This window comes from Chiroxiphia lanceolata, chromosome 3 (assembly GCF_009829145.1).
Source record: "Chiroxiphia lanceolata isolate bChiLan1 chromosome 3, bChiLan1.pri, whole genome shotgun sequence".
NCBI classification, from domain to species: Eukaryota; Metazoa; Chordata; class Aves; order Passeriformes; family Pipridae; genus Chiroxiphia; species Chiroxiphia lanceolata.
In genome coordinates this window covers 93,118,574-93,143,315 of record NC_045639.1, presented here as the reverse complement: position 1 = coordinate 93,143,315, position 24,742 = coordinate 93,118,574, and the positions used below count along the sequence as shown (strand labels likewise).

The window sequence follows — 24,742 nt, the reverse complement described above, 5'->3', positions numbered from 1 at the left end:
TTCTCTGTAAAATTCCTGAGCAGCCAAAATGGGTAGCGTTCTCTGCATTAAAGCTCCACTGTAATGCAGAAGCTAGTGCTGGAATTCCTGAGCAGCCAAAACGGGTAGCGTTCTCAGCAAGTCCAACATATCGTATGGGATTAAAAGCTCACAGAACACAACAGCGATGTTCTGTTCCAGTCTCTGTGATGGTTCCCAAATCATAGCACTTGTTTGTAACAGAGAAATAGCTCAATGAAACAAGTACTATGGTGGGCATGGCAAACTATTGCTTCCAGCTAATGACGTAATTTAATGTTAAACTCTTTGGAACTCAGCAGTGCCCAGGTGAGTGGGATGCTTGTCGTTTGTATCTCTGAGATGTGGTTTTTCTTAGGCACAAGTCAGAAAAGGAGTTAACTTTGCTGGGCAGCAATTCTGTATTTCCACTGTTGCCTAATCAGTTTGAGTCCTACTGAGAAAAAGAACTAACTGCAAAGAAGGATAGTTTATGGCACTGTTCTTAAAGGGAACAGTGGTGGTTCCTGTGAAATCAGGGTAAAGAATCTGAAATAGTAGTGAGCGCTTTAAGCACTGTTGAGGTAAAGCTAACTCTTTCACTGAAAAGGTAAGCAGTCAGTGCAGTTCTCTTTATAACTACTTGGGAAGTAACTGGAGAAGGTAAAACCTTACCAAAAAAATGTTCAAGGGGCATTTGCCTCACTGCCCATCCAGTCAAGAGCAAAAAGAAGAGCAAGGGAATAGGTACTTTCAATGGATGAAAACCACAGCAGGCCAATTAAGCACAAGTACTTTGATCTTTCAGTGAAAAAAATAGCTTCTAAGAGATTCATGTGGGGATTAAAAAATTTCCTACTTTTGCCCAGTAACTTACAAGGATCATGAGTTTTAATTTTATTTTCTTTTAAATGTTTTTATTTATTTAATTTTTAAACTGCAGTTCTGAAAGTACAGAGACAGCAGTGAAATACAGCAAGGGACAGTAAACTTTGGTCTAGGAGAACACCTAGAGACCCAACCCGAAAGATTTGAGGCCTGAATCTAAATGACTTCTCCATTTTTATGGAGTGTCTCCTCTCTCCTGGAATTTATAAAGAGGAAGATGGGGGTAGGGTAGCTTTCTACAGTACTCTGGAAGCTACAGTTGAAACATTTTATCCTACCAAGCATGTACCATAATTGAACACACACAAAGTATCAGTGTATTTTATTTCATGTAACTGCTTAATGAAATACCATTTTCTGCACTCAACAGGTCCAAATTAGTCTTTTACTCTAATTTAAAAGTGTATTCTTTTTCAACACTGACTACGTGATGCAAGTTACAGAGCACATGTATGCAATTTACACTTACAAGGCACAGCTCTGGTAACATACTATAGTTGTGCTATCTTCAGCAGATTATATATTGAATATTTTCCTCACAACAGCAACAAACTTCTCATCTGTTGGTGGCTTCCTCTGGCTGCCAGGCTGCAAGAATTTTTTGATTGTTGGAATGTTGCTGATTCTTCCTTTAAAAGCCTGTAAGAAGCAGCAGTAAAGCCAATGAGTGTAATGAAATTATAACTCCATCCTTTATAGCTTAATAATCAGGTGACTTAGATTTTTCTTTGTCAAATACACTACTAAACAGAGAAAGGTAGTAACCTTTTCTGATCTGTGATGCTGATGCTATAAAGTTTACCTTTATTTCCCAGATGGGGATAGGAGAAATTAAAGAGTTAAGATTCATCTAGTAAAAAGTGGAAGAAAAAAATAAAAAGCAAAAAACCCCCAGCAGATATATTTGCAGGGGGAGCGGAAGAGGTAAAGACAGGAATATTTCAGTGCAAAGTACCACAGAAGTCATGACATAAGAAACTTAACTGCTCTTTTTATATGATTTCTTCAAAATACAATTTTGCTAGCAAAAAGAAAAGGACAGGAACTGTACATACACCAGGCTGCAGACTTCCCTTCCTGATGCTCACTGCTGTGTTTGAAGACATGAAAGTAGCAGTTAAAGGACCAAACTAGTAGCATCAGTAAGCGAATTCCTGCCAGCTGAGAACAACTGGGAAAAGTAAAGCTGGAGAAAGGTAAGGCCCCAGCAGCTCTGGAGGCAAGGCAGTGCAAGTGAGTTCAGGTTTTTGTAGTCAACAGAAATAGACCAGAGAACCATCAGTACAATGGCTCAAAAGATGTAAATATCAAATAACTTTTAAGACTGGTCAGTGATATTTCTATGTTACGTTCCATATTGAGATCAGATGATTACTAACCTGTAGCAGAGGAAATGCAGACAGTATATCAGGCTTACATTCTTCTGACATTAAAATGGCTTCCAGCAGATGGATGTCTGCCCAGCTTAATTTGTTGCCAACAAGATAATCCTGTCCATGATCTTTTAAGGCCTATAAAATATGAACAAATAAAGAAAAATTCAAAAAGTCATATAGGATGTAACAATTTTATCTTGATATTTCATTACAGGCAGATATCTACAAAAACACACAGCAGGGAAAAGCCATTCAAGAACCTATGAAGTTAGAAAGTGATAGATATTCTTTATATAAAAAATTAAATCAGAACTCATGTTTCAGCAGCATGTGTGGTCCTATCTCTCATTCTAACCTACTGCACCAAGTAGCTGTATATCAAGTCCAGTACCCCAATGAAGACTTAATCAGGCAAAAGAAACAGGACTGAAGTAATTGAAAGTAGTCAGGACAGTTTATGTGTAAGTACGCCTAGAATTTTTTAAGAAAACGGTCAAATGGATTTTCAGCAGATGTTTCAGCAAAATTTGAGATTGCTGATTATAGTTTGAAATACATTCAGAATGAAGGAACACAGCCTTTCCACCCTTCATCCTGTAAGAAGGATTCTTTTGTGGCAAACTGCTGATGGAAGAATCACAGCCTGCCAAAGCTACAAACAACTGTAGTAGACAAGTTTTGGTGAATGTTGCAGAACAGTTTCAGAGCAGTTACCAGCTCTGCAGCCTACCTTTTTCCTAAAGACTATCACCCTCATAGCAGAACCAAGGGAGGGATGTGTCTGTGCCTAAGCTACGCTAATGCTACACTTAAACAAGTAACAAATGTGCAGTAAAACTAACACCTCAGTCTGACTTTGGAAGCCAAGTCCTTCTCCAGTCCCATCTGCCAATTTTACAACAGAGGCAGTAATTCCTGGCAGAGGCAAAGCTGATACCTTCATGTAGTTATTTCCTACACTGTTCCAACAAAGTCCACCACAGCTTTTTTATCAAAACTGTATGGAAACTCCCAAACAGAGCATCAGAACCAGATTGCCTGCAGGGCTTTATATTGCCTTTTGCTGCTCTATCTGGGTGCTGAGTGCTTAAGTGAGCACTTACAGCTAGGGATGTTTTCCGTCAGACTGCAAACCCTGGTAAGCTGAATCAATGGACATTTAAATAACTGGTAGAAAAAGAAAATTATTAACCATTCTAACTAGGTTAAAATCACAGAAGAGTTTTAGCTGTGTCTTTACCGTAAGAGAACATGGATTATTTTAAAGACTCCCCTCCAGGGAGCATACACGCTAAAACATATCACAGCAGTAGTTTATGCAACCTAAGCACAGGTTTAGAGAATGGTGGTGTGTACATTTCCTTTCTTAATAACTTGAATACTTATCAGACTTCAAATCTTTGAAAGAATAATGTGTGCAATCAATCTCAGCACAGCCCTCCCTTGGTATGGCAGTGGATATATATTAACTCTGATTACAGAGTATTGGGGCCATGTTGCTGAGAACACAGCTGCGTTGGGCAGGGCACGTCTCAAGGATGAAGGACCACCGCCTCCCTAAGATCTTGCTTTATGGTGAACTTGCCACCGGCTGCCGCAAGAGAGGAGCCCCAAAGAGAAGATACAAGGACTCCCTGAAACAACATCTCAGCCTTGGCCATATTGATCACCATAACTGGTCTACTCTGGCCTCTAATCGGGAGGTCTGGAGACACACCATCTATAACGCTGCTGATGCTTTTCAGAAAGCACGCAGGATCATCCTTGAGGAGAAAAGACAATGCAGAAAGAATCGTGCCTTGCAGAATACACCATCTAAGGAGTCTTTCTGCTGTGCCTTTTGCAACTGGTCATATCTATCTCATATTGGCCTTTTTAGCCACCAACACACTTGCAACAAACGTGGGTAGAGCCCTTCCCAAATCTTCTTTAGCGAAGCCTGGCCATGATGATGATGATGATGATGATTACAGAAGTGCTGGATTATGTCATTTACATCATTATTTTACAGGGCAGCCTCTGTGGGCTTCACCTCTGTAATTTAAGGCTCTGATAAAGAGGGACATGAAATTGCATGAAGTCCTGTATTTTTCCGAATGGACTTCAGCTGCCTGGTAACCAAGAATTCAAGCTGGAAACCCAACTCAGCTCAGAAACAACACAGCTTTGTACAGACTTCCAAGGAGACCACTATGCTCTGAAAAAGTGCTGTGAGAAAGTCTGTACAGTACAACCATACAACGCACAAAAGGTAAAGCTACAAACAGAAGTAGAGTCATGAGATGAGGATCAAACAGAAAAATGGTAACACACAAAAAAATTAAAATATCCTTACAGGAGAAATGAAACAACAGAACAAACAGCAAGCTGGTAGAAAATGGCAATGTTCCAGGGAGAAGCAAAGAACAACCCATCCCCTCCTGACCAACTCTTCCCTAGCCAAGACTCTTCATGTGCTCTATGGGGGTGACAAGCATACCAATGCCTTCCCTCACAGCTCATTAGAGACTAACTCTTTAGCGCATGCTAGCCAGTAAATAATTGCTTTATGCTTTTTAAGCTAGATACATCCTGTTTGCAGAGCCTTTTTGTGCCCACTTAAGGATGCCCAAAGAGCAATTCAGAGAAAGACAGTCATAGTCTCTCAGTACAATACATTTAGGCAATGGATTTAAGAAAGGTCATAGAATTAAATCCTTAACTGTAAAGGACAATTATATTTAACTTTGAACAACAAGAATAAAAAGGAGACTGAGACGAGACATCACTCTACAACTCCCTGAAAGGAGGTTGTAGTGAGGTGGGGTCGGCCTATTTTTCCAGGTAACAAGTAACAGGACAAGAGAAAATGGAGTCGAGTTGCGCCATGGGAGGTTTATATTAGATCTTAGGTAATTTTTTTTTAATGCAAAGGGTTGTAAATCCCTGGAACAGACTGCTAGGGAAGTGGTAGACTCACCATCCCTGGAAGTGATCAAGAAACATGTGAATATGGCACCTGAGGACATGGTTTAATGGTGAACGTGGTGGTGGTGCTGGGTTGATGGCTGGACTTGATGATCTTAAAGGTCTTTTCCAACTTTAAGGATTCTATGATAACCTAATACACTTTCAGGCAATAAGTTCTGAAGGCTGGCACAAGTATTTAAATGGCACATTTATGCAAAATGCTAAGAAGCCATCATCCACTATGCTAGCTTTAAAAAGAAGGATCTGTTCTTTGAGGAGTCTTAAAGAAGACAGCAAAGAGACTCAGTGCTGAAACCAGAAAAAAATTATTTTGTGGCTCTCTTTTCACATTGCTGAATACTGGCTCCATCATACATTTGCAGAGTTGTACTGTCACTTGCCTTCTGAAAAGTATATGTGTGAGGAGAGGGAAGTGGGCTGGAAGGGGGAACCACTTTACATCTTTGTAAACTACTGGTGATTTATCACTTACCTTTTCATAAACAGGAAAGTACCTGGTTGTAGCTCGTTCAATGATTAAGGCAAGATTCTTTTCTTTTGTATCAGCTGGTTGAAAAGGGAGATACATGATCATTCCCATCAGGTCTGTAGTTCCTTCCACGTACATATCAATCCTGAAACAAATATTTTTGTTTCATATTTATAATTCAAACATTCCATTTTGGTTATTTTCCTGAAATACAATGCTGAAGCGATCACTGAGTAAAATTAGTGAATGTAACATAAGACACTGGTTTATTTTCTTGTTCTTCCACTTTGAAAAAAACCCTTTCAGTTTTTTTCAAAACACACATTTTATAAGCAGGCTCACAGTGTCTGCAATAAGCAATGTATAAATAAAAAGGCTGCAACTAATGTATTTAAAGTGGAGTTCATGCTGTTTTCCATTGACAATGTATTAGGTTATGCTGTGGGAGAAAACACCACATATGCAAACCACGCTAGGAAAGAAAAATAATTTTGAGGTCTAATCATGAAAGGATGCTGGCTACCAATTGCCAGTCTGTAATAATCCCCACAATCTCTGGAGTTGCAAAATAAAAGCCTCTATAGTAAGTGACAGTCTGTTAGGTTAAGGACTTAACTAAACTTTTACTTTTAAACCTACATTGGTAGGTTTATTTCATTATTTAAGAAAAAGCAAATAAGGATTTTTTTTCTTTTGTATTAACCCTTTAAGTATGAGAATGGAAAGCAGCCATTCTTACAAAAGCTTACAGAGTAAGGCTTACATAGTAAAGTAATATGGGGAAATATTAGTTTAACTTTTGGTAGCATTATATCTATAGCCACATATCTTTTTTTAAACCAGCTGTGAAAGATTCTTTACATGTTGAAGAAAGGAAATTAGAACACTTAACAACACTTCAGTTTTTACAGGCAGCTGTAATTTTTTCCTTCTGTTTTCCCATTTAAAGACAAAAAAAGGCATACTTAGCCTTTATTATTGTATTACTCTCCCCCAGGAACTTAATGCAGTTCTCATCTGTGAAATCAAATGAGTCTGAAGGTAGCCCTAATTTTCTCAGAATGCTGACAGTTAATAATTTATCAATCACAAAGTCCAATCACCCAGTCCATGGGTCTGAGGAGCCAAAGCCCTGGCAGATGTATATGCACGTGACATGCAGATATTTCACAGCAACATTTTTTTTTGGTAAATATTAAAAATTGTGGAAGAGTGTTAGTGAGCACAGTATGCACGGCTACCCTACCAGGCTCTCTCCTTCAAGTCTTTTCCATAGAGGTTGTACTTTGCTGCTATGTAGCTGAGGATGGCTCTGGTCTGCACCATCCTCATCCCATCGATCTCCACCATGGGCACTTGCTGAAACAGCAGAACTCCATCTAGGGAAGAAAAAGAAGCAAACCACTCAGACTGCTGAAGCACTACACTGAAACTAAGGAAGAGACCTGGTAACAGACCAAGACATTCTTAAATCTGAGGGATGAATGCATCCATAAGGAAGCAGGTCTTCTTTACAGGTCACATCATACTGAAGCAGTATTGATACTCGGTATTATATGCCTGTAAAGAATTCTTTATTGTCTTAATAGTCTCTGAAAAATTTTACAGTTACTTATTTCCCTCTCAGCTTCTGCTATTTGGAGGCATCACAGAAGCCAGATTTATTTTTGTAGCGCCATGACTATAAATTGCATGTGATGGGACTGTTCCTCAAAGACCTCTCTGTCTCAAAGTAGCCTTGCATAACCTGAAACACCACACTCTCACCACCACAAGAGCTAGTAAATATACCACTGTTTTTCCTGCAAATACTTGTGCTTCCAGCATGGGAGCTAATTCAGGCTTACCTCTACCTCCTGTAACAAATACCTAACACTGCCATCCTGGTTGGACTCAGTGATCCTTGTGGATCCCTTCCAACTCCGGAGGTGCTATGATTCTATGATTAGGGATACTAATGCTCGTCCTTCCTCCTTAGCAACCGTGATGCAAAAATTCTTTCACTGCAAAAATTTAATCTCTGCTAAACTTTAGGAGTGCTTTGAGGACTAGTGTTAGTCTATAGAAGCTTACCCTCTGGATTTACACTCAGTTTTTTTCGGGGGGGGGGGAATCAGTGTTGGGCCCAGTTCTGTTTAATTCTTTACTGATGATTTAGATGAGGGGATCGAGTCCACCATTAGCAAATCTGCAGATGACACTAAGTTGCGGGGGAGTGTTGATCAGCTGGAAGGCAGGAGGGCTCTGCAGAGGGACCTGGACAGACTGGAGAGTTGGGCTAATTCCAACAGGATGAGGTTCAACAAGGCCAAGTGCTGGGTCCTCCACTTTGGCCACAACAACCCCCTGCAGCGCTACAGGCTGGTGACAAAGTGCCTGGAAAGCAGCCAGGCAGAAAGGGACCTGGGAGTTTGGATTGACAGGAAGCTGAACATGAGCCAGCAGTGTGCCCAGGTGGCCAAGAAGGCCAATGGCATCCTGGCCTGTATCAGGAACAGTGTGGCCAGCAGGTCCAGGGAAGTGATTCTTCCCCTGTACTCAGTGCTGGTGAGGCCACACCTGGAATGCTGTGTCCAGTTCTGGGCCCCTCCGTTCAAGAAGGAGCAGGCCCAGAGAAGAGCAACAAGGCTGGTGAAGGGATTTGAGCACAAGTCCTATGAGGAGAGGCTGAGGGAGCTGGTGCTGTTCAGTCTGGAGAAGAGGAGGCTCAGGGGAGACCTCATCACTCTCTACAACTCCCTGAAAGGAGGTTGTAGCCAGGTGGGGGTTGGTCTCTTTTCCCAGGCAACTATCAGTAAGACAAGAGGGCATGGTCTTAAGCTGTGCCAGGGGAGGTTTAGGTTAGATATTAGGAAGAAATTCTTTACAGAGAGAGTAATCAGGCATTGGAAGGGGCTGCCCAGGGAGGTGATGGATCCACCATCCCTGGAGGTTTTTAAGATGAAACTGGATGTGGCACTTAGTGCCATGGTCTAGTAACCACAGCAGTGTTGGATCAAGGGTTGGACTTCATGATCTCAGAGGTCTTTTCCAACCTGGCTGATTCTATGAAGGTTTTACAGAAATATCACCTGTTGTCCTTTTATTATGTAGGTGTGAATTTATGTTTAGGGTACAGTTTACAGACTCACCACTGCGTAATTTTTCTAGGTCTTCTTTTGTTTCTATGAATTGTTCCTCAAACTGAAAAACATCAATAGAAAACAACACTGTGTCACTCCAAAGGCAATAGAGAAGTGGAAGGAACATCAAACTCCACCTCTCCACATTATTCTCTATACTTCTTTCATTGTGTTGACCCTGTTGAGGAATACATTCAATGCAGGTAGATGGGTGAGCAGCTGCAGTATGAGCTGCAGGGTGAGCTCTGGGTGGTGGAAGTGGAGGCAAGAGACCATGAACTGCCAACCCTTTGTGTAACAAAAGGGGCAGGGACCTGTGGCACCAGGCAGCTGAGACACAGCAAGAGCAGGTGACCCCAGGCTTTTGAACTCTTAGACTGTGAGAGTATAAAAGCCATGGGTTTCCTTCATTTGGGTCCCTCTTTGAAGGCATCAGCTCAAGTTGTTATTCTGTTGTTGCACCATGATTAAATTATTTTAAGGACTGCTGGGGTGGCTCCTGGACAGTCAGACAGGAAAGTTTCCTCAAGAGATCCCCTACTCCTATTCTTCATCTCTGCTCCAGCAAATAATGAAGGACTATAGTGTCCCCAACAGCACGGTATTGTACACTGCATTATGCTCCAAATAAAGCTTCCCCAACATAAAGACCAGTCTACTTGTCTGCATGAACTGTTAACAGCTACCAAATCATTCACTTAAAAGCAGCCAATGCCACATGAAATATTGAGAATTTTTCTGGAAGTTATGCATGCCTCTGTTACACAGCATTTATCTCCCTCTTTCCCTTGCTGGCTTTTTTTTGTAAGTGAGGACATTTCAATGAGGACAAGATCTTTGTCTTCTCAGCACTCATGCTGTGCAGCTTCTCTGTCAGCAAAACTGACAAGTGAGTTAAAAAAGCTTTTTATTTCTAATGGAATATAAATAGTTTCAAAGAACCATACTCAAACAAAAACTTAATGTAGAAATTAAGATGCCTTAGGATGGTCTTTACCTGATGTTAATCTAGATAAATCCCCTACTGCCGTCTTTAGAGCAGATCTGCTGATTTATTCTACTCAGATCCTGACACAAAGAATGAAAAGCACTTTGTTTCGAGATAACGTTCTAAAGTTTTCATGTGGCATGCATGGTCTTTCAGCGGAGAAGAATCATGAGACACAGGGAATTTATGAGCATTGAGAAAAAGTCAGAGATACACAGTTTTGTCTGTAGCAACAATTTAAGATCTCATCTTAAAGTATGTTCCAAAAATGACACTTATTAATTCTCTTTGTATGTTAAAATCCTTTTACTGCACAACTATTGCTCAAGGCATACATGAAGTACAACATGAGAGTGTATCACTGAATCTAAGCATTCTGCATCACAATATGCAATGTTGTGCATATCCCTAAGCACAGATGCAATTAGGAAACATTTCCAGAGAATACCTATTTTAATCACAGATTAATCTGATCACTTTATAAAAAAAATGGAACAAACCTCAACCCCAGCTGCTGCTAACAGCCATCGGATTGACTCCATCTTCCCCCTTCCCTTGGTGTAGTGCAGCTTGGGTTTCCCTGCCATGATTTCAGAGTTCTTGTTTCCTAATAAATTCAAGATGAAGATTTTACAGGAAAAATGTTTTAAATTAGCATTTAAAATGTTCCACTCCAGGTTACTTAAAACAGCTGAATGAATGTGAAAGTAGAAGAACAACCAAGGCCTAGATACTTGGGCTTGATGCAACTATGTTTTCTGTGGATTAATGGACTAAAAGAAAAAGTACACACTACCAGAATATGCAGCAATTCAAAATCACATCATGACAGACTATAACAAGCATCTACTAAACCATATACATATCTTCAAAAATAATAATGTAGTTTTTACAGCTCATTAGAGTTTTAGAATGAAAGCAGAACTGTAGGATATTCCTGAATAAACACATTTTTGACCTTGCAGTGATGCAATAACTTTAGTAGGTGTTGGGTTTTGTGACAGCACTCATATCAAACTTGAAAATGTATGTCAAATGAATTGCTTCCAAAGAACACCAACGCAGCAACATCAGGTTTCACCTCTCTCACAGGACAATTCAGAGCCCCATGTTTCTGTGTCTTTACAAATATGAGCTTTCAAAAGCAATGTATTTCACCAGGCCTGCTCACTTCTCTATTTAACTAGTTCTATTACAGTTAAACTGTAACAGGGATTTATATCCCATTTGCCCTGAAAACTAAACTTGAAAATCAAAACCAAACAAATGGGACTGGGACCTCTGCTGGGCAGATAAGGCCTGGGCAATGCCCCCAGCAGCAGGGGGCTGAAGTCAGTCCACCAGATGATGGCAATGGGATAAAACACTTTGTCCTTTCAAATTTCCCCAACATGTGCAGTCACATGCCATAGTATGACATCAGCAGCTGATGTGAGCTTGCCCGGTGCTGGAAACAATGCTATCACTGTATTCTTATCACTAATGGGTCCCAGATGAATGAGGCAGATTTTGTAAGAAGAGAGGGTCACAGACTAAGAGAATGCTTCATTGTTAAACCAAGGTTTTATCTATTTACAGGCAGGCTTATTTATTTTTGCATAGACTTCACAATACATAACTGAGCCACAAAGTGGAATTTTTGGCCATGATCCCGAAGGCATCAATAAAGAGGCACAAACAAACAGCACAACAGCAAGAGAGGAGACCACATCCCCAGCCCTGTCCACTGAAGTCCTTTGTGTTGAGTGGTATCTTCAGGCCCTATAGCAAACAGGGACTGGACTCACAGGAGAAATGTAGTGCCCCTGTCCAAACTACAGGTCTTCAAAACCAATGCTCAGTTCCCACCTAGCCCTGGCAATGTCTATATCCCCAGACACCTCAGTCTCTTGTAACAAAGTTCTCCTAATACAAAAATATACGATTGATAATAAGGACTTGATTATGGCTTGACTGGATTTGGCATCTAGTCTAGAACTGCTGGATGTCTAGCTAGATTCCTGACATCTGAACAGCAATAAAGTATTCAGAGAAGTGACTTGCCACAGCTCCCTTACCAGCCCTACCCACAGAAGACCACGACTTATGCTCCCTTTCTAGTTCCTGTACGTGTGTGAATTATGCTATACCAAGTAAGAGAGCTCTCAGTCTTTCATATTTCAAAAATACTTAAGAACTGCACTTGGACCTTCACAGACTGGACAAGCATTCTAACCTCCAGCATGTGGGATCAAGCCTGGGAAACAGACTATAAGGACAGGCTAGCATTAGCAGAAAGAGCAAATTTCCCTGACCTCTCCCCAGAGCAGAGGTGGAGCTGATAAAATTCAGCCCAGCCAGAGCCCTGCTTGCCACTTTCAGCCCAGTGCTCTGCTCAACACAGCTGGGAAAGCTGAAGAGCAAAACAAGTGTCAGTGAAAAAAATTTCAGGTATCAACATCACCCATATCTCTTCATCACAGTTTCTTTTGGAGATTGGCCAAGGGTTGAGTCTTTTTGTTCGAGTAAGAAAAACCTTTTATCTTCTTGGAAATGCACTGTCTAAGGTCTGAATTTGGGGGTTAGGCTGAACACATACCTAGGGTTGCAAGGCATATTGGTGACCTAGTTATGGCTCTGTAGTGAATATTCCTTTGTAAAATAGTAAGTCATGAAAGAGTATCAAAATTGGTAAATTACATTTCTTGAATAGCAATAATGGACCTGAAAATTAATCACAAATTTTCCTGATGTTTAGAATTAGACCTCCCTTGGACCTCAGCCAGGCAGGTACTGCTACTGCTGTGATCACTGTATTAAAAAAAAATCATGCTATTTTGTCCATATCAATTCAGGCACTGGCCTTCCAGTGAGAAACAAGTTAAGTGAATTTAACAGTAAGTTCATAATCTGCTGCAAAATCTTAAATTTTCCCCCTAATTGGATATGGACCCCAAAGTAGTTCTCTGCAGCAATGTTCCTCAAACTCAGCCCGCACAGGGCTGTTCCAGCAGAACGACCTTACACACAATGCTGCATCGAGCCCGGCTCGGCCTCCGGACCATCTTAAAACTAAGTGCTCACCGGCGTGTGGTTTCCACTGGGATTCAGGCCAAGCCTGGATTCAAAATGCGTTCCTTCCACCGCCCCAGCCAGGAGGAGTGTCTGGAGGAGATGAAAGGCAAATTACCCCCAGATATTGCGAAACCTGGACTCCAATGAGCAGTTCCTCTTTAGAATACCCGCTGAACCTACTCAGGCGCGAACACGAACACCCTCTATGCACACTCACCCGCCTGTCGGAGCTCCATGCTGCAGGAGAGATGCTGTGAAATAACCCCTGGACAAACCCGCGGAGCAGCACGGCCTACACTCAAGCCCGTTTCTCGAGTGCCAACCCGTCGGTCGCGCACCTTCCCTTTGCCCTCCCGGCAGGGCCCCTAATCCCGGCAACATTCACACCCCCCGCCAGCCCCGCAGCCCCGCTGGGTCCCCCCGCCCGCCGCCTCAGTACCGTGCGCTCGGGCCGCTCCGCCGCCAAACCGCCCTCCCCGACCGGCCAGCGCCGCGACACTGCCGGCCCAGCCCCCGGGAGGAGGCGGCCGCTCGTCCCCTCGGCCGCCTCCGCGCCCGAGCTGTGCCCACTGCCCGCCCCGCAATTTGCGGACGTGGCGGCCGCAGCTGATGCGCTTTCCCGCTGTCAAAATGCATCCCCAAGCCCTACAACCAGGGCTGACGGAAAAGCCATCTCGGCCTTGTCCCTGGAGTCTTGTGGAGCTGCTGTTTCTCTTGCAAAATGTGGAATATGTAAAAAATTTTCCTAAGAAAGGATGTTCTCTGATGTTTGATCTTTGTACACTTTCAAGCCTAACCAAGAAGAAAGGAGATTTAATGCGTGAAACAGATGGCAGCTAAGAAGCGAGCTCTAAGTGAAAGAAAAATTATTATCGGTAGAATTGCCTTATTAAGGTTTAGGGCTCAACAGGTTTCAATGATCTCAGACCTGGCGGGGGGGGGTGTTAACAAAGCTTGGAAAGAAGGATGTTCCACTGCTAGTGGACACGAAGAATGCAGAATTTCTGGGCCACAAGGACATTTGGCGAGAACTCCCAAGATAAGGAAGAAACTAATATAGACAACTCAGCAACTGTGATGAATCAGCTCCAACTGGGTAAAAGGTCATTGTGGCAGGGGGAGATCGCGACCATCAACTCAGGGTCCGCTGAGCCAAGAAACCCACCGACCCAAAAGAAGAGAAAGACTGGACATCTGGACTAATTAGCAAGAGAAGAGAGGGAATCATTAACAAGTAGAAGATAGAATAATAAGAGAACCGTGTCACCTGTAGCCAAGGAATATTAATACCTTTGTTTGCAAAAATGTATAAAGAGTAAAAAGTTTTGATAGTGGGTGTACTTGCTTTGTGGAATACCAGCGAGCACCCAGGTTTGCAGAGCTCTGAAATAAATAATCCATGTCTCAGGGAGTAGAGAGGGAAATCACTCATGCAACAACTCGTTTCATACATGCTTTGCTTCAGAAAAACACTGGGCTTTTTCCCTTTTGGATGATAAAGACTGGTTCCAGATGCATGACATTGCTTGTGAAGAAACTGTTGGTGTTAGCAGGAGGTGTAGTGCCCTGAGTTTGCCCAGCTTAAAACTGCCAGCACTAGAGCATTACTTGTTCCTAGGGCACTTGCTCTTTCCTTTACTTCCTGGGTTTATTTGGTGTTTAAACAATATCATGGAACCATAGTATGGTTTGGGTTGGAAGGCACTTTAAAGAACATCTAGTTTCAGTGCTCCTGCCATGGGCAGGGACAGCTTCCTGATACCAAGACACATAGTTATGTGTTCTACTGTCTTGCTAACCTCTCAGTAGCAGAACTTGATTTATGTGATTATAATGAACAACTTAAGTACAAGTTAAGCTCAGAGGAAAGCTGAATCTTAACCAGCCATCCCCATCTAACCAGAACCTGCATGCTTTTCCTGGCATTTCCCCAAACAGGTACATCACCTACTGTTTGGGCTAAACTCTCATCACTTTCCAGCAATTCTTAGGAATGCCAGAACCAGAGAGCCCTTAGGTATATAAGTAGCATCAAGAAGTCAATTAACAACCTGGGTTTGAGTGTCAATAGTAAGACTTTATTTCAGGTATTCTCTTTAGTCATTTAAGATATCTTGTGTTGTCCAATATACTCCCTAATCAGTGAACTATTCCATTTTCTGGTATGCTTGTATAGATTTCCCTTGGAAGTGTTGACAGTAGGCTCAAACAAGTGCTGTAGCTAAGGAAAGAGAGATCAAAAACCTTTTCACTGTTTCCATTCATTTCCCTTTGCCACTATCAGCAAACACAATGAAATGAGAATTTCTGTGGGTTTAGGCTGCTACTCAGTGGAAAATTGCTATCACTTTGGGTATATCTTCGTTTGGTGTTGGTGCTTTCCTCTGGCTGCCAGGCTGCAGGAATTTCTTTATTGCAGGGACATTGCTTATTCTTGCTTTAAAACTCTACAAAACAAAACCAAAACAGCACTGTGTTTAAGAAGCATTGTAACTGTCAGACATTTTGATGTTATCCATGCTCTAAAAGTAACATTATGCATTGATGCTGCAGAAGAAACTACATAGTTCCCTCTATTATGCTTTTCTGGCTGCAAAGACAGAAGCTGGCAATAACCATCAGTATTTGAGGCCAGCTAAAAGTACTTAGCATATTTGGTTATTTTGTATGTCACTTCTCACCCTCCCACTCTCCCCTGTTTCTCAGCCAGTCTAAAATCAGTGGTCCTTTCCAATGCATTGTCCATTAAAACTGTCCATTCATTTACCTGCAAGAGAGGAAATTTGGCAAGTATACCAGGCTTGAACTCCTCTGCCATTAAAATGATTTCAAGTAGCTGCACATCTGCCCTGCTTAACTGGTTGCCAACAAGAAAGTCTTGTCCATGGTCTTTCAAAACCTAAAAACAGAGAACCAGATGATTTCTTTTCTCTCTGTTACTTAATATGATATCTTCAAAGTAAGGTCATACATTGCACAGAGTTGTCCTTGAAAGAAGGAAATGCAGTACAAACACCTGTAGTACAAACAAATGGTCTGATCTTCCTAGGCATGATTAATCAGTCCCTTCTTTACTGTGTTTCTTTCTGTCAGCTCAGCTGTACTCCTCTTGTCTTCACTTCTGTAGCTTAAGTAGGCGATGTTGCTGCATTGAATGCTAAGCTTCATGAGATACAGAAGGAGCTGTAATGCTTTTACATAGATTGTATGGTAGAGGGGCATCTGCGCTTCAGGAGGAAACTTGACATAAAAGCTGATGCTATAGTTTCTTTTGTCTGAAACAACATACAGACTGCAACATGGACCTTTGTAAAGCTCAGCGTGTCCTGGGTTTTTGCAGCTTTGCACGTCTCCCAGATTCATAGTGTCTTCTATCCCCTCTTTAGTGTCCTGTCTCCATCCTCATCCCAGCCCCATCAAAACCAGAGCAGTATCTCTAAGTGTTTTCCTCAATAAAAATTGTTGGTGTAGATTCAGGATGGAGTTTCAGGGGAACAGTATCGATTAAGCTACAGCATCTTTGCCACATACCTTCTCAAAGACTGGGAAGTATCTGTTTGTGGCTTTGTCCATCATATTAGCAAAATGTTGCTCCTTCTTATCTGCTGGTTGGATTTCATAGTACATGAATAACTCATTCAGATCAAACATTCCTTCCACATACATGTCGATTCTGAAAGGAATAGATCCAGTTGGTCAAGTCAAACACAGTAGGTCTGAATGCCACAGTAGCTACTGGCATAACCCTGCTGAGGTGCTGGGAAATCTCCACCTTTTCTATCTCACATCTATACCTTGGAGTAGTTCCCTCCAGAATGCAGTTGCATCAAGGGATAGGGGAGACACTTGGGTGAAAGACAAATGCAAAGTGCCTAAACCAAACCTAAACACTGTCCCCCTTCCGCTTCTCACTAGGGGTGATACTTCTCTGTACTATGTTTTTTCTGAACCTGAGAACAAACTTAGCAGCTGCGTCATCCAAACTTGTGTAAAAATCCAGTCAGACCTAGTAAGTTAAACAGTGGGTCTGTACAATTCCTAACAAATATCTTGACATTGGTTTACCAGTACTTATTAATTAGAAGCATTTAAAAATACCTCCGGTCAAACCATGTGCCCTAAGAGTCCTGTTGTTAAATAACCAGTTACTAATGCTAATTCTACTCTAATTCCTGGCTATTAGAAGGAGGAGGTTTTTTGTTCCCATCAAACACATGTCCCTGAGTCTGATGTGGTGAAAATGCCTGCTGTGACATTCTGCAGAAAAAATTGAAGAGGAGCAAGAGTAAGACAGTCTGCACTCCTGACTGCTTTCATCTGATAACTCTATTGACCTTGGATGGATGATTCATGAGCAGCCTTGCACCATGCTGCCCATCTAATCTAGCTGGATATCACTGCCCTAGACATCACCTGCAGTCGTAGTCAACACGTGCTGCAAGAAGCACTGCTCTATCAGCCTGAATTTAGCTGTGAGCTGGGATATTCTTGGGTTACACAGAGATGTAGCGTGAACTGCGGTCTAACAAGAAAACATGGCAGTGTTACAGTACAGGGCTCTCTCCTTCAGGTCCTTCCCGTAGAGGTTGTACTTTGTTGCTATGTAATTGGCAATGGCTCTGGTCTGCACCATCTTCATGCCATCAATCTCCACCATTGGCACTTGCTGAAAGAGCAGGGATCCATCTAGGGAAAAGGAGATAAGACAAGGAGACAGTCTCTGAATCAGAACCATGGGGGGGGGTGTCAGGCCAAGTAAGCACACATATTATCTTTTAATTGGAATCACTGAATCATTTAGGCTGGAAAAGACCCTTAAGATCGAGTCCAACTGTAAACCTAACACTGCCAAGCTCCACAACTAAACCATGTCCCCAGGTGCCACATTTACACACGGTGACTCAACCACTTCCCTGGCAAGCCCGTTCCCATGCTTGACAACTCTTTTGGTGGCAATCTTCCTCATTCCTACAAGAAGGTAGGGAAAATGCTTACCATGAAACAACCATTTCTTAGCGACATGTTATTAACTTAATATTACAGCAATCAACCTCTTGAAGATTCTTCAGATTTGAGCAAGCACCCAAATGCAGAACTTTTAGTCTTCATGCACTGAAAAAGACATGTGCGGCATGGCCCTAACTCAAATGATTTTTGTGGAGATTAATACAGCTGAGAAGGACTGAAGGAGGTGATCCAGCAGTTTCTGTCATGCGTTGGTAAGTATTATGAAAATCTGGGCAATTTAAGGACTTTTCAGCATATAATGCAAATATAAAAGCATACAATATCTTTGTGACTTCTATGCTGACTTTGCACAATGGTATCTCATCTGTACACTCATGAGGTGGGGAATCACAAGGGAGTTCCATGAGATTCCTGCAAGACCCAAGTATCACTTGATGTGAGTCTGCAGAAGCCTTGACCTTGCAAAGAAGAAGAAAAAATAACCTCCAGAAAGAGATCACCAGATCACAGGAGCGAGGGAGAATTTTTGCTTTATGGAATAAACAGATAACTGATCAGCTATGTCTGTCTTTGCATCCACTGTAAGGCAATCATGCAGAGAAACTCTCTGCTATTCAGGGCGTATTTACACTTATGCTTGTGTCTCAAAATACTTTTTGAAAGGCAGCAGGTGGCAGGGGGGTCAAGTCATTATTCCTAAAAGAGATCAGGACTGTACATGCCAACCCTAGCTCAGGCTTTTTTCAAAAGCCAAGGGAAGAGCCCAGACAAGTAATATGATTTGGAGGAAATCTGAGTATCATGTTCACAGAGATGAAAGTTGAAGCTAGGAGATGAGTAGTTGCCTTGGGAAGCAGGAATGCATCAGAGCTACAGGTTAAACTCAGAGATCTGGAACTCTGTTTTCATATGGATTATAAAACAACATCATCGTAGGCAACCTAAAATGCTAATGAATTTGAAGATGATGTGATGACAAAAACCTGTATTGTGATAGGACAGCAAGCAATGGACACAAACTGAATCAAAGGAGAGTCAGTCATCTGAACTTACAGAAAGGCTCTTTCACTGTGGGAAGTTACTGTGCATTGGCACAGGTTGCCCAGAGAGCCTCCATCCTTGGAGATACTTAGAACTCAGCTGGACATGGACTGGGCAAATGGCTTGTAGGTGGTGATGCTTGAAAAGGGGAGGTGGCATAGTTGATCTCAAGAGGTGCCTTCTGACCTCAGTCCTTCTGCGATTCAGTGAAGACTGAAGCAACTGGGTGGATGAGGCCACCTAACACTGCAGTGTGTGTCTGTGATACCTCAAGCACAATCAAGTCTAGATTTTCTTTTTAAGAGACTAAGACTTCTTAGGTGTTCTCAGACAAATTATTTTTATTATTATTTTTGCTATTGTTGTTATCATTATCATTGTTAGTGTTATTATTGAATAGTGAAGGTATCTTACCCTTCTGTAGCTTTGTCAGATCATCCTTTTTTTCCAGAAAACATTCTTCAAACTGCAAGAAATAGAGAAGAAAACTTCAGTTGTTGTTCCATGTTTTAGCTGCTTCTTCATTTAGACAATGAAGGCACAACAAGCTGTGTTTTGGGCATTTTATTTTTTAAAAAATAAATAATATTTCAAAGCTTTCTGGCGCATTGGCCATCACCATGACAAAAACCTCACAGCTCACAAAAACTCACCGATCCCCACACTCCTCTCTGCTTCAATATCAGAAAGTCTTAGTGGCAAAAAAGAAAACTTTGATTTACAATAGAAAGTACCTTCTGGGGTAAGCTATGTTGTAGTAACAAAATTAGTCTTTTGCTATTTTGAACACTGCAATTTAACTGAAGGTCTTCAGAACTGGAAGTGCTCGACCCCTGGGATCAGAAGGTAAGAAGCCAGGTTCTGCTGCTGTGGTTTTAATTTTTTCTTTCACTAGCTACAGGGGATAGGCATTTGTGGTGCTACCAGTAGGCCTGGCACGAGACGCGTGGAAGTGAGACTGGAACTTGCCCCTGCTTAGGGTAAGCACATGGTCGGTGTTGGCTTGGTCAGCCATGCACTAAGTGCAGACCTTGAAGCTGCAGGTCAGTCAGTCACATTTTTCATCATCATCATGGCTAGGCTTCGCAAACGAAGATTTGGGAAGGCACTATCCACATTTGCTACAGGCACGCTGGTGGCTTAGGAGGCCAATACATGACAGACATATCCGATTGCAAAAGGCGCAGCAGAAAGACTCCCTAGATGGTGTAATCTGCAAGACACGGTTCTTTCTGCGTTGCCTTTTTTCCTCGACAGTGATCCTGCGTGTGTTCTCGAAGGAGACAGCTGCGTTATAGATGGTGTGTCTCCAGGCCTCCTGATTTGAGGCCAGAGTAGACCAGTTATGGTGATCAATATGGCCAAGGCTGAGATGTTGTTTCAGGGAGTCCTTGTATCTTTTCTTCGGGGCTCCTCTCATGCGGCAGCCAGTGGTAAGTTCACCATAGAGCAGGATCTTAGGGAGGCGGTGGTCCTTCATCCTTGAGACGTGCCCTGCCCATCGCAGCTGCGTTCTCAGTAACATGGGCTCAATACTAGTGACAGCTGCTTGCTCTAGAACAGATGTATTGGTCACATAATCTGACCAGCGGATGTTAAGGATTGTACGGAGGCAGCGTTGATGGAAGCGTTCTAGGAGACGCAGGTGGTGGCGGTAGATGACCCATGATTCGGAACCATATAAGAGAGTAGACAACACTATGGCTTTGTAAACACTGATCTTGCTGCTTTTCTTCAAGTGTTTATTACGCCATACTCTTTTGTGGAGTTTTCCAAAAGCATTATATGTCTTAGCTAACCTGTTGTCTATCTCTCCGTCAATCTTACCATCTGAGGAGATGAGGCTACCAAGGTAATTAAACTGTTGGACTGATTTGAGCTCTGATTGGCCAATGGTGATGTGGGGATGATGGGGGACTTCCTGAGGTGCAGGTTGATGGAGGACACATTTTTCATAGGGAATGTTAGAAGTACATATTTGTCACATGTTCTTCGTATAAGAAAACAGAGACAAACCTCAACCCCGGCGACTGCCAGCAGCCACCGTATTGGTTCCATTCGGCCTCGTCCATTGAAGTAGTGCAGCTTGGGTTTCCCAGACATGTTTCCACGTGCCTGATAGTTTCTTCCTATTTGGAATAAAAAAATATGTTTTGCAAAGTAAAGATTCAGAATGCTGGTTTTGAGTCTCTCATTGGCTCCCAAGGTGTCCTGTTTGAAACCAATGATTTATGGTTCAAAACTTCGGACTTACTAAAGGAGGTAGAGGTTAGAGTACATTGAGAGACTGCCTTAAAAATGTCTTTTATCCATGCAGGTTAGTCAAGCAGAACTCTGTACCAAGAGCCATTGGCCCACTTCAGAGAACAAGCAAACCAAAACCATTTGCATCCAAAGTGTTCTGCTCTGAGCAAAAAGCAGACTGTGCTTTCTGTTTATTTTGGCATTATCTCAGCATACAGTTTACTGTTTAATCAGATATACACAATATTAACTCAGCAATTGCTGTGCTTTCACCAGCAGCCATTGTGCTCCATTATAAAGAGGCAGGAAGGAATATTTTTCCCTCTTGTAAGCATTCAATCTCTTTTACAACACTCCCTGCTCCGGTAATTTCTTTAGACAAGCCTCCAAAGACATAGAAATTAATTTTGTCTCTGGTAACGTCAGATCTGCCTTTACCACAGACAGAGCCAAAGGGCAATGCCTGTTTGGTACAATTCCAACTGTGCTGGAACATAAAGCAGCAACAGTTTCTAGGCAGATCACCATCCACCCCATTCAGAACCACGTGAGCACAGCAGCGGCAAACATGCAGACAGCCCCTGGTTTACACCACTCTCACAGTTATTAACACAGTTAAAGCATTAGCAGCAGCAAAGGGGAAATGGCTAAAACCCCACCAAGTTCTCCTTTTAAATAACATATCAGCTTCTCTACAACAGGAAGAAGGAGATATAAGGAAATACTCCATATTTCTGAGATCTACATTTCTTTTTCTTAATTCTGTACACCTAGGAAGCAGCTGACTAATATTTTAACGTTTCATGCATATAACCTTCACCTTAGTAAAGAAAGTACAAACAATCTGTAAAACCCAGTCACTGACTTTGTTTCAAATACAATAATTCTCTATGCTTGCCCAAAACCCAAAAAACTTACCTTGTGCACACTATAACTCACTCTAAGCTCTCAGTAGCACTGCCTGGAGATTATATAGGTCTGTAGTCCCTCCCACAAAGAGAATTGCAAATGGTTCTCTGGGAATGGGAAACTCCTCTCTCTTAAGGAAATAAAACCAATTAGGTCTGTTTAGTTACTTCTCACCTACAAAATTCCTGACTCATGCTGACTATGTACAAATGTAAGATAGATGAGAGGTCATGATGAATGGGAACACCTGTTCCAGCACAAAATGGTATGCTTCCTCTTTTCACTGCTTGGCAACCTGTTAGTTAAAATTAATTGTGATGGCCAAAAAGCTCACAAAGTTTAAAAGAATACTGTTGTCCCAGTCAGACTTTCATTTTAACACTTTATGGTTTGCCACTTTACATAAGTCACATCAACTAATTCTGCTTGAAGCTTTCATAAGCTTCTATCCCGTGCTTAGTGATGGGGATATTCTTTCAGGACATTTCCACTGAATTTCATTCCTGCACATAGGAGGGTTTTTTATTCTTTTTCTCTCCAAAATGTTTCCCAGAATTTGACTTGCTGAAAATGCTCACCAAAGACAACTGTAGGAGGCAGTGAACGAAGTACAGCACGAGAAGGCAAACTGCCCTCTGCACTCCTGATGCTTTTCTGTGACAATTGTATTGATTTCAAAAAGTCAACGCAGCATAAACTCCCGTGAACCATCCTGCCTATCTAGCTGGTTAATGCTGTTGTAGCCATTACCTGCAGTCAAGGTCAACATCTCTATAAAATTCTGCTGAATTGCCCTGAGTGTAATTGCAAGCTGGGATATTTTTCCTGTGTTACACATGCAGGTTGTATGAATTATAGTGTGTCAAATAAAAAACTCCAAGTTTTTTACAGATTGGTGTCTCTCTTCTTCGGATCCTTCCTGTTCATGTACTTGGCTGCTTTGTAGCTGAAAATGATCTTCACCCCATCAGTCTCCACCACTGGTACCTGAGAGACCAATGAAGTCCATGGCTTGATATAAAAATAAGCTTAACAATTTATTTAGAGCTAGAACCACAGGAGGATAAGGCATCCAAACAGTCACCACTGCAATGGATTGTCTTTCAGGAGATGCCTGGTCCCTGAATGGAACCCTCTGTAGCCCATATGGCACAGAAGGAGAGCCAGGCTTCCCAGAAGGGCACTCCTCACTGACAGCATATCCTGTAGCCTCTGCCTTCTTGTTTGGGCTCCTTTCTTTCTTATGGTCCTCTGTCCCCTTCTTACATTTGGGGAGATTCTTCTCTCCAGCCTCCAAAAGCCTGCAGTGTGGCTGAGTCACCTATGCAGAGGTGTCCATGCCACTGTGCATGTTCCATGGCACCTGCTGGCTTCCAGCTGCTGCTCCACAGAGCCCGGCTCTGCAGCCTGTGCTCTGGCACCATGGCCAGCCCTACAGGGGAGCCAGAGAGAGCCCCAGGCCTCTCTGCTCTGTGCAGCAGAACCCCATTCCTGGCATTGCTATGGAAGCACAAGCTGCACACCTTTTGTTTTCCGTTAACATCCAACTCAAAATAATTTGTTTGTATCTTATAATGAAACAGAACTCTGCATAGGAAGGTTTTATTTGCTTGCTTGAGGAATAACAGCTTTCCTCTCTAGCCTTCTTGGAGCGCTGAATTTTGCTGTTAGCAAAGTTTTTTTGACGAGGAGCAGATCAAACTACACTGCTGGAAACAGTGTTTCCTGCAGTTTTGGACTGAAATGACTTATGATGCAGAATCTCAGATAATGTGGAAGAAGGACGCTTTTCCTGCATAGACGTGTGCACCAAGGTGCATCTGGTAGCATTCCACAAACTCAAACTCACACTTAGGTAGCTTGGCTGGATTAATAATTTGTAGGCCTGGCCGTAATGAACTCTAGAAGCAAAAAATCTAGTACTGTCTGTCTCCTAATGTAGCAGGATTTTTGGAAATGTCCCTTCACTGATCTTGTAAAGTATTCTGGAAAGCGCTCTTCTTCTGTTTTCTTCCTATCAGGTTCATTTTCCAATTTTTTTTTCTAATTTTCTTTTTTCTATGCTTACATCATGGCAATATTAAGCATCAGATTTGGTTACCAACATTGGTTGGAACGAAGTCTCCTTCTATGCAAATGTTTGTGTGCTGCATGAGGCCTCTTCACGAGGCCTCTTCGCAAGGCTGTTATCATGTGCTGTAAGTGCATGTAAACCCTAATATTTTATTTGAAAGTCAATGGAACCTGAATTTCCATTGCTGTCCTAAATGTGTAGAAAGAAACCACCTCTGCCTTACCTGGCTCTGCAAAACAGATTGAGTTGTTTCTTCCATTACACTTTGTTCAAGTGAATTTCTGGTAGAATCATACAAGAGGTTTGAAATAATTAATTTATGAGGAAAAATAAGCAATTTTGCAAGGAAAACATTGCAGAGATATCTTAAAAAATCCAATTCACCCACAAGCCTTAAAGAGGTTATATTTAAACAAGTCTACTTCTTTAAAAGATAAGTGATGCAGTGAGTCTTCTCTTCTTTAGCTCTTATTCTGAAGCTTATTTGCATGCAGAACGTATCTTCTCCAACAAGTTACATTATGACAATACTAACATCGCATTGATCTTTTTTTGAAATTAATAAATTCCCTACCCTACAAATAGTTCTTTGCTTCCATATTTTACCAAGCATTTGATATATCTATAAAGGCAAAGCTGCTG

At 42.0% G+C, this 24,742-nt stretch overlaps 2 protein-coding genes across 4 annotated transcripts; both read right to left on the bottom strand.

Moving 5' to 3' along the window:
- Positions 1-1,190: 1,190 nt before the first annotated feature.
- On the bottom strand, positions 1,191-13,426 carry LOC116783605 (glutathione S-transferase). Of its 2 annotated transcripts, XM_032681243.1 has the most exons (9): positions 13,304-13,389; positions 12,874-12,954; positions 12,105-12,202; positions 10,311-10,417; positions 8,832-8,883; positions 6,947-7,079; positions 5,704-5,845; positions 2,265-2,396; positions 1,191-1,524 (listed from the first exon to the last, which is right to left on the bottom strand). In XM_032681243.1, the coding sequence occupies exons 4-9, from the start codon at positions 10,395-10,397 to the stop codon at positions 1,402-1,404; spliced, it is 669 nt and encodes a 222-aa protein (XP_032537134.1). In that variant the 5' UTR covers positions 10,398-10,417; positions 12,105-12,202; positions 12,874-12,954; positions 13,304-13,389; the 3' UTR covers positions 1,191-1,401. The 2 variants fall into 2 exon arrangements, with proteins under 2 accessions (XP_032537134.1, XP_032537135.1); XM_032681244.1 differs by lacking the exon at positions 12,105-12,202 and having other exon boundaries at positions 13,304-13,426.
- Positions 13,427-14,920: 1,494 nt separating this feature from the next.
- On the bottom strand, positions 14,921-22,167 carry LOC116783606 (glutathione S-transferase-like). Of its 2 annotated transcripts, XM_032681245.1 has the most exons (7): positions 22,036-22,166; positions 20,890-21,002; positions 19,288-19,339; positions 17,418-17,550; positions 16,396-16,537; positions 15,632-15,763; positions 14,921-15,311 (listed from the first exon to the last, which is right to left on the bottom strand). In XM_032681245.1, exons 2-7 carry the CDS (start codon positions 20,974-20,976, stop codon positions 15,192-15,194), a joined length of 666 nt encoding a protein of 221 aa, XP_032537136.1. In that variant the 5' UTR covers positions 20,977-21,002; positions 22,036-22,166; the 3' UTR covers positions 14,921-15,191. The 2 variants fall into 2 exon arrangements, with proteins under 2 accessions (XP_032537136.1, XP_032537137.1); XM_032681246.1 differs by lacking the exon at positions 15,632-15,763 and having other exon boundaries at positions 22,036-22,167.
- Positions 22,168-24,742: the final 2,575 nt, after the last annotated feature.

What these genes read in the sequence shown, in the direction of transcription:
- LOC116783605 (XM_032681244.1), bottom strand. Translation starts at nt 10,397, where the DNA reads ATGGCAGGGAAACCCAAGCTGCACTACACCAAGGGAAGGGGGAAGATG. An exon ending in CCTAGAAAAATTACGCAGTG is followed by an intron (nt 7,080 to 8,831) that starts GTGAGTCTGTAA and finishes TTTCTTCCCTAG; the next exon opens with ATGGAGTTCTGCTGTTTCAG. An exon ending in ACTTTCCTGTTTATGAAAAG is followed by an intron (nt 2,397 to 5,703) that starts GTAAGTGATAAA and finishes CATATTTTATAG; the next exon opens with GCCTTAAAAGATCATGGACA.
- LOC116783606 (XM_032681245.1), bottom strand. Translation starts at nt 20,976, where the DNA reads ATGTCTGGGAAACCCAAGCTGCACTACTTCAATGGACGAGGCCGAATG. An exon ending in TGGCAGTCGCCGGGGTTGAG is followed by an intron (nt 19,340 to 20,889) that starts GTTTGTCTCTGT and finishes TATTTCTTGCAG; the next exon opens with TTTGAAGAATGTTTTCTGGA. An exon ending in GACCTGAAGGAGAGAGCCCT is followed by an intron (nt 16,538 to 17,417) that starts GTACTGTAACAC and finishes TATTCCTTTCAG; the next exon opens with AATCGACATGTATGTGGAAG.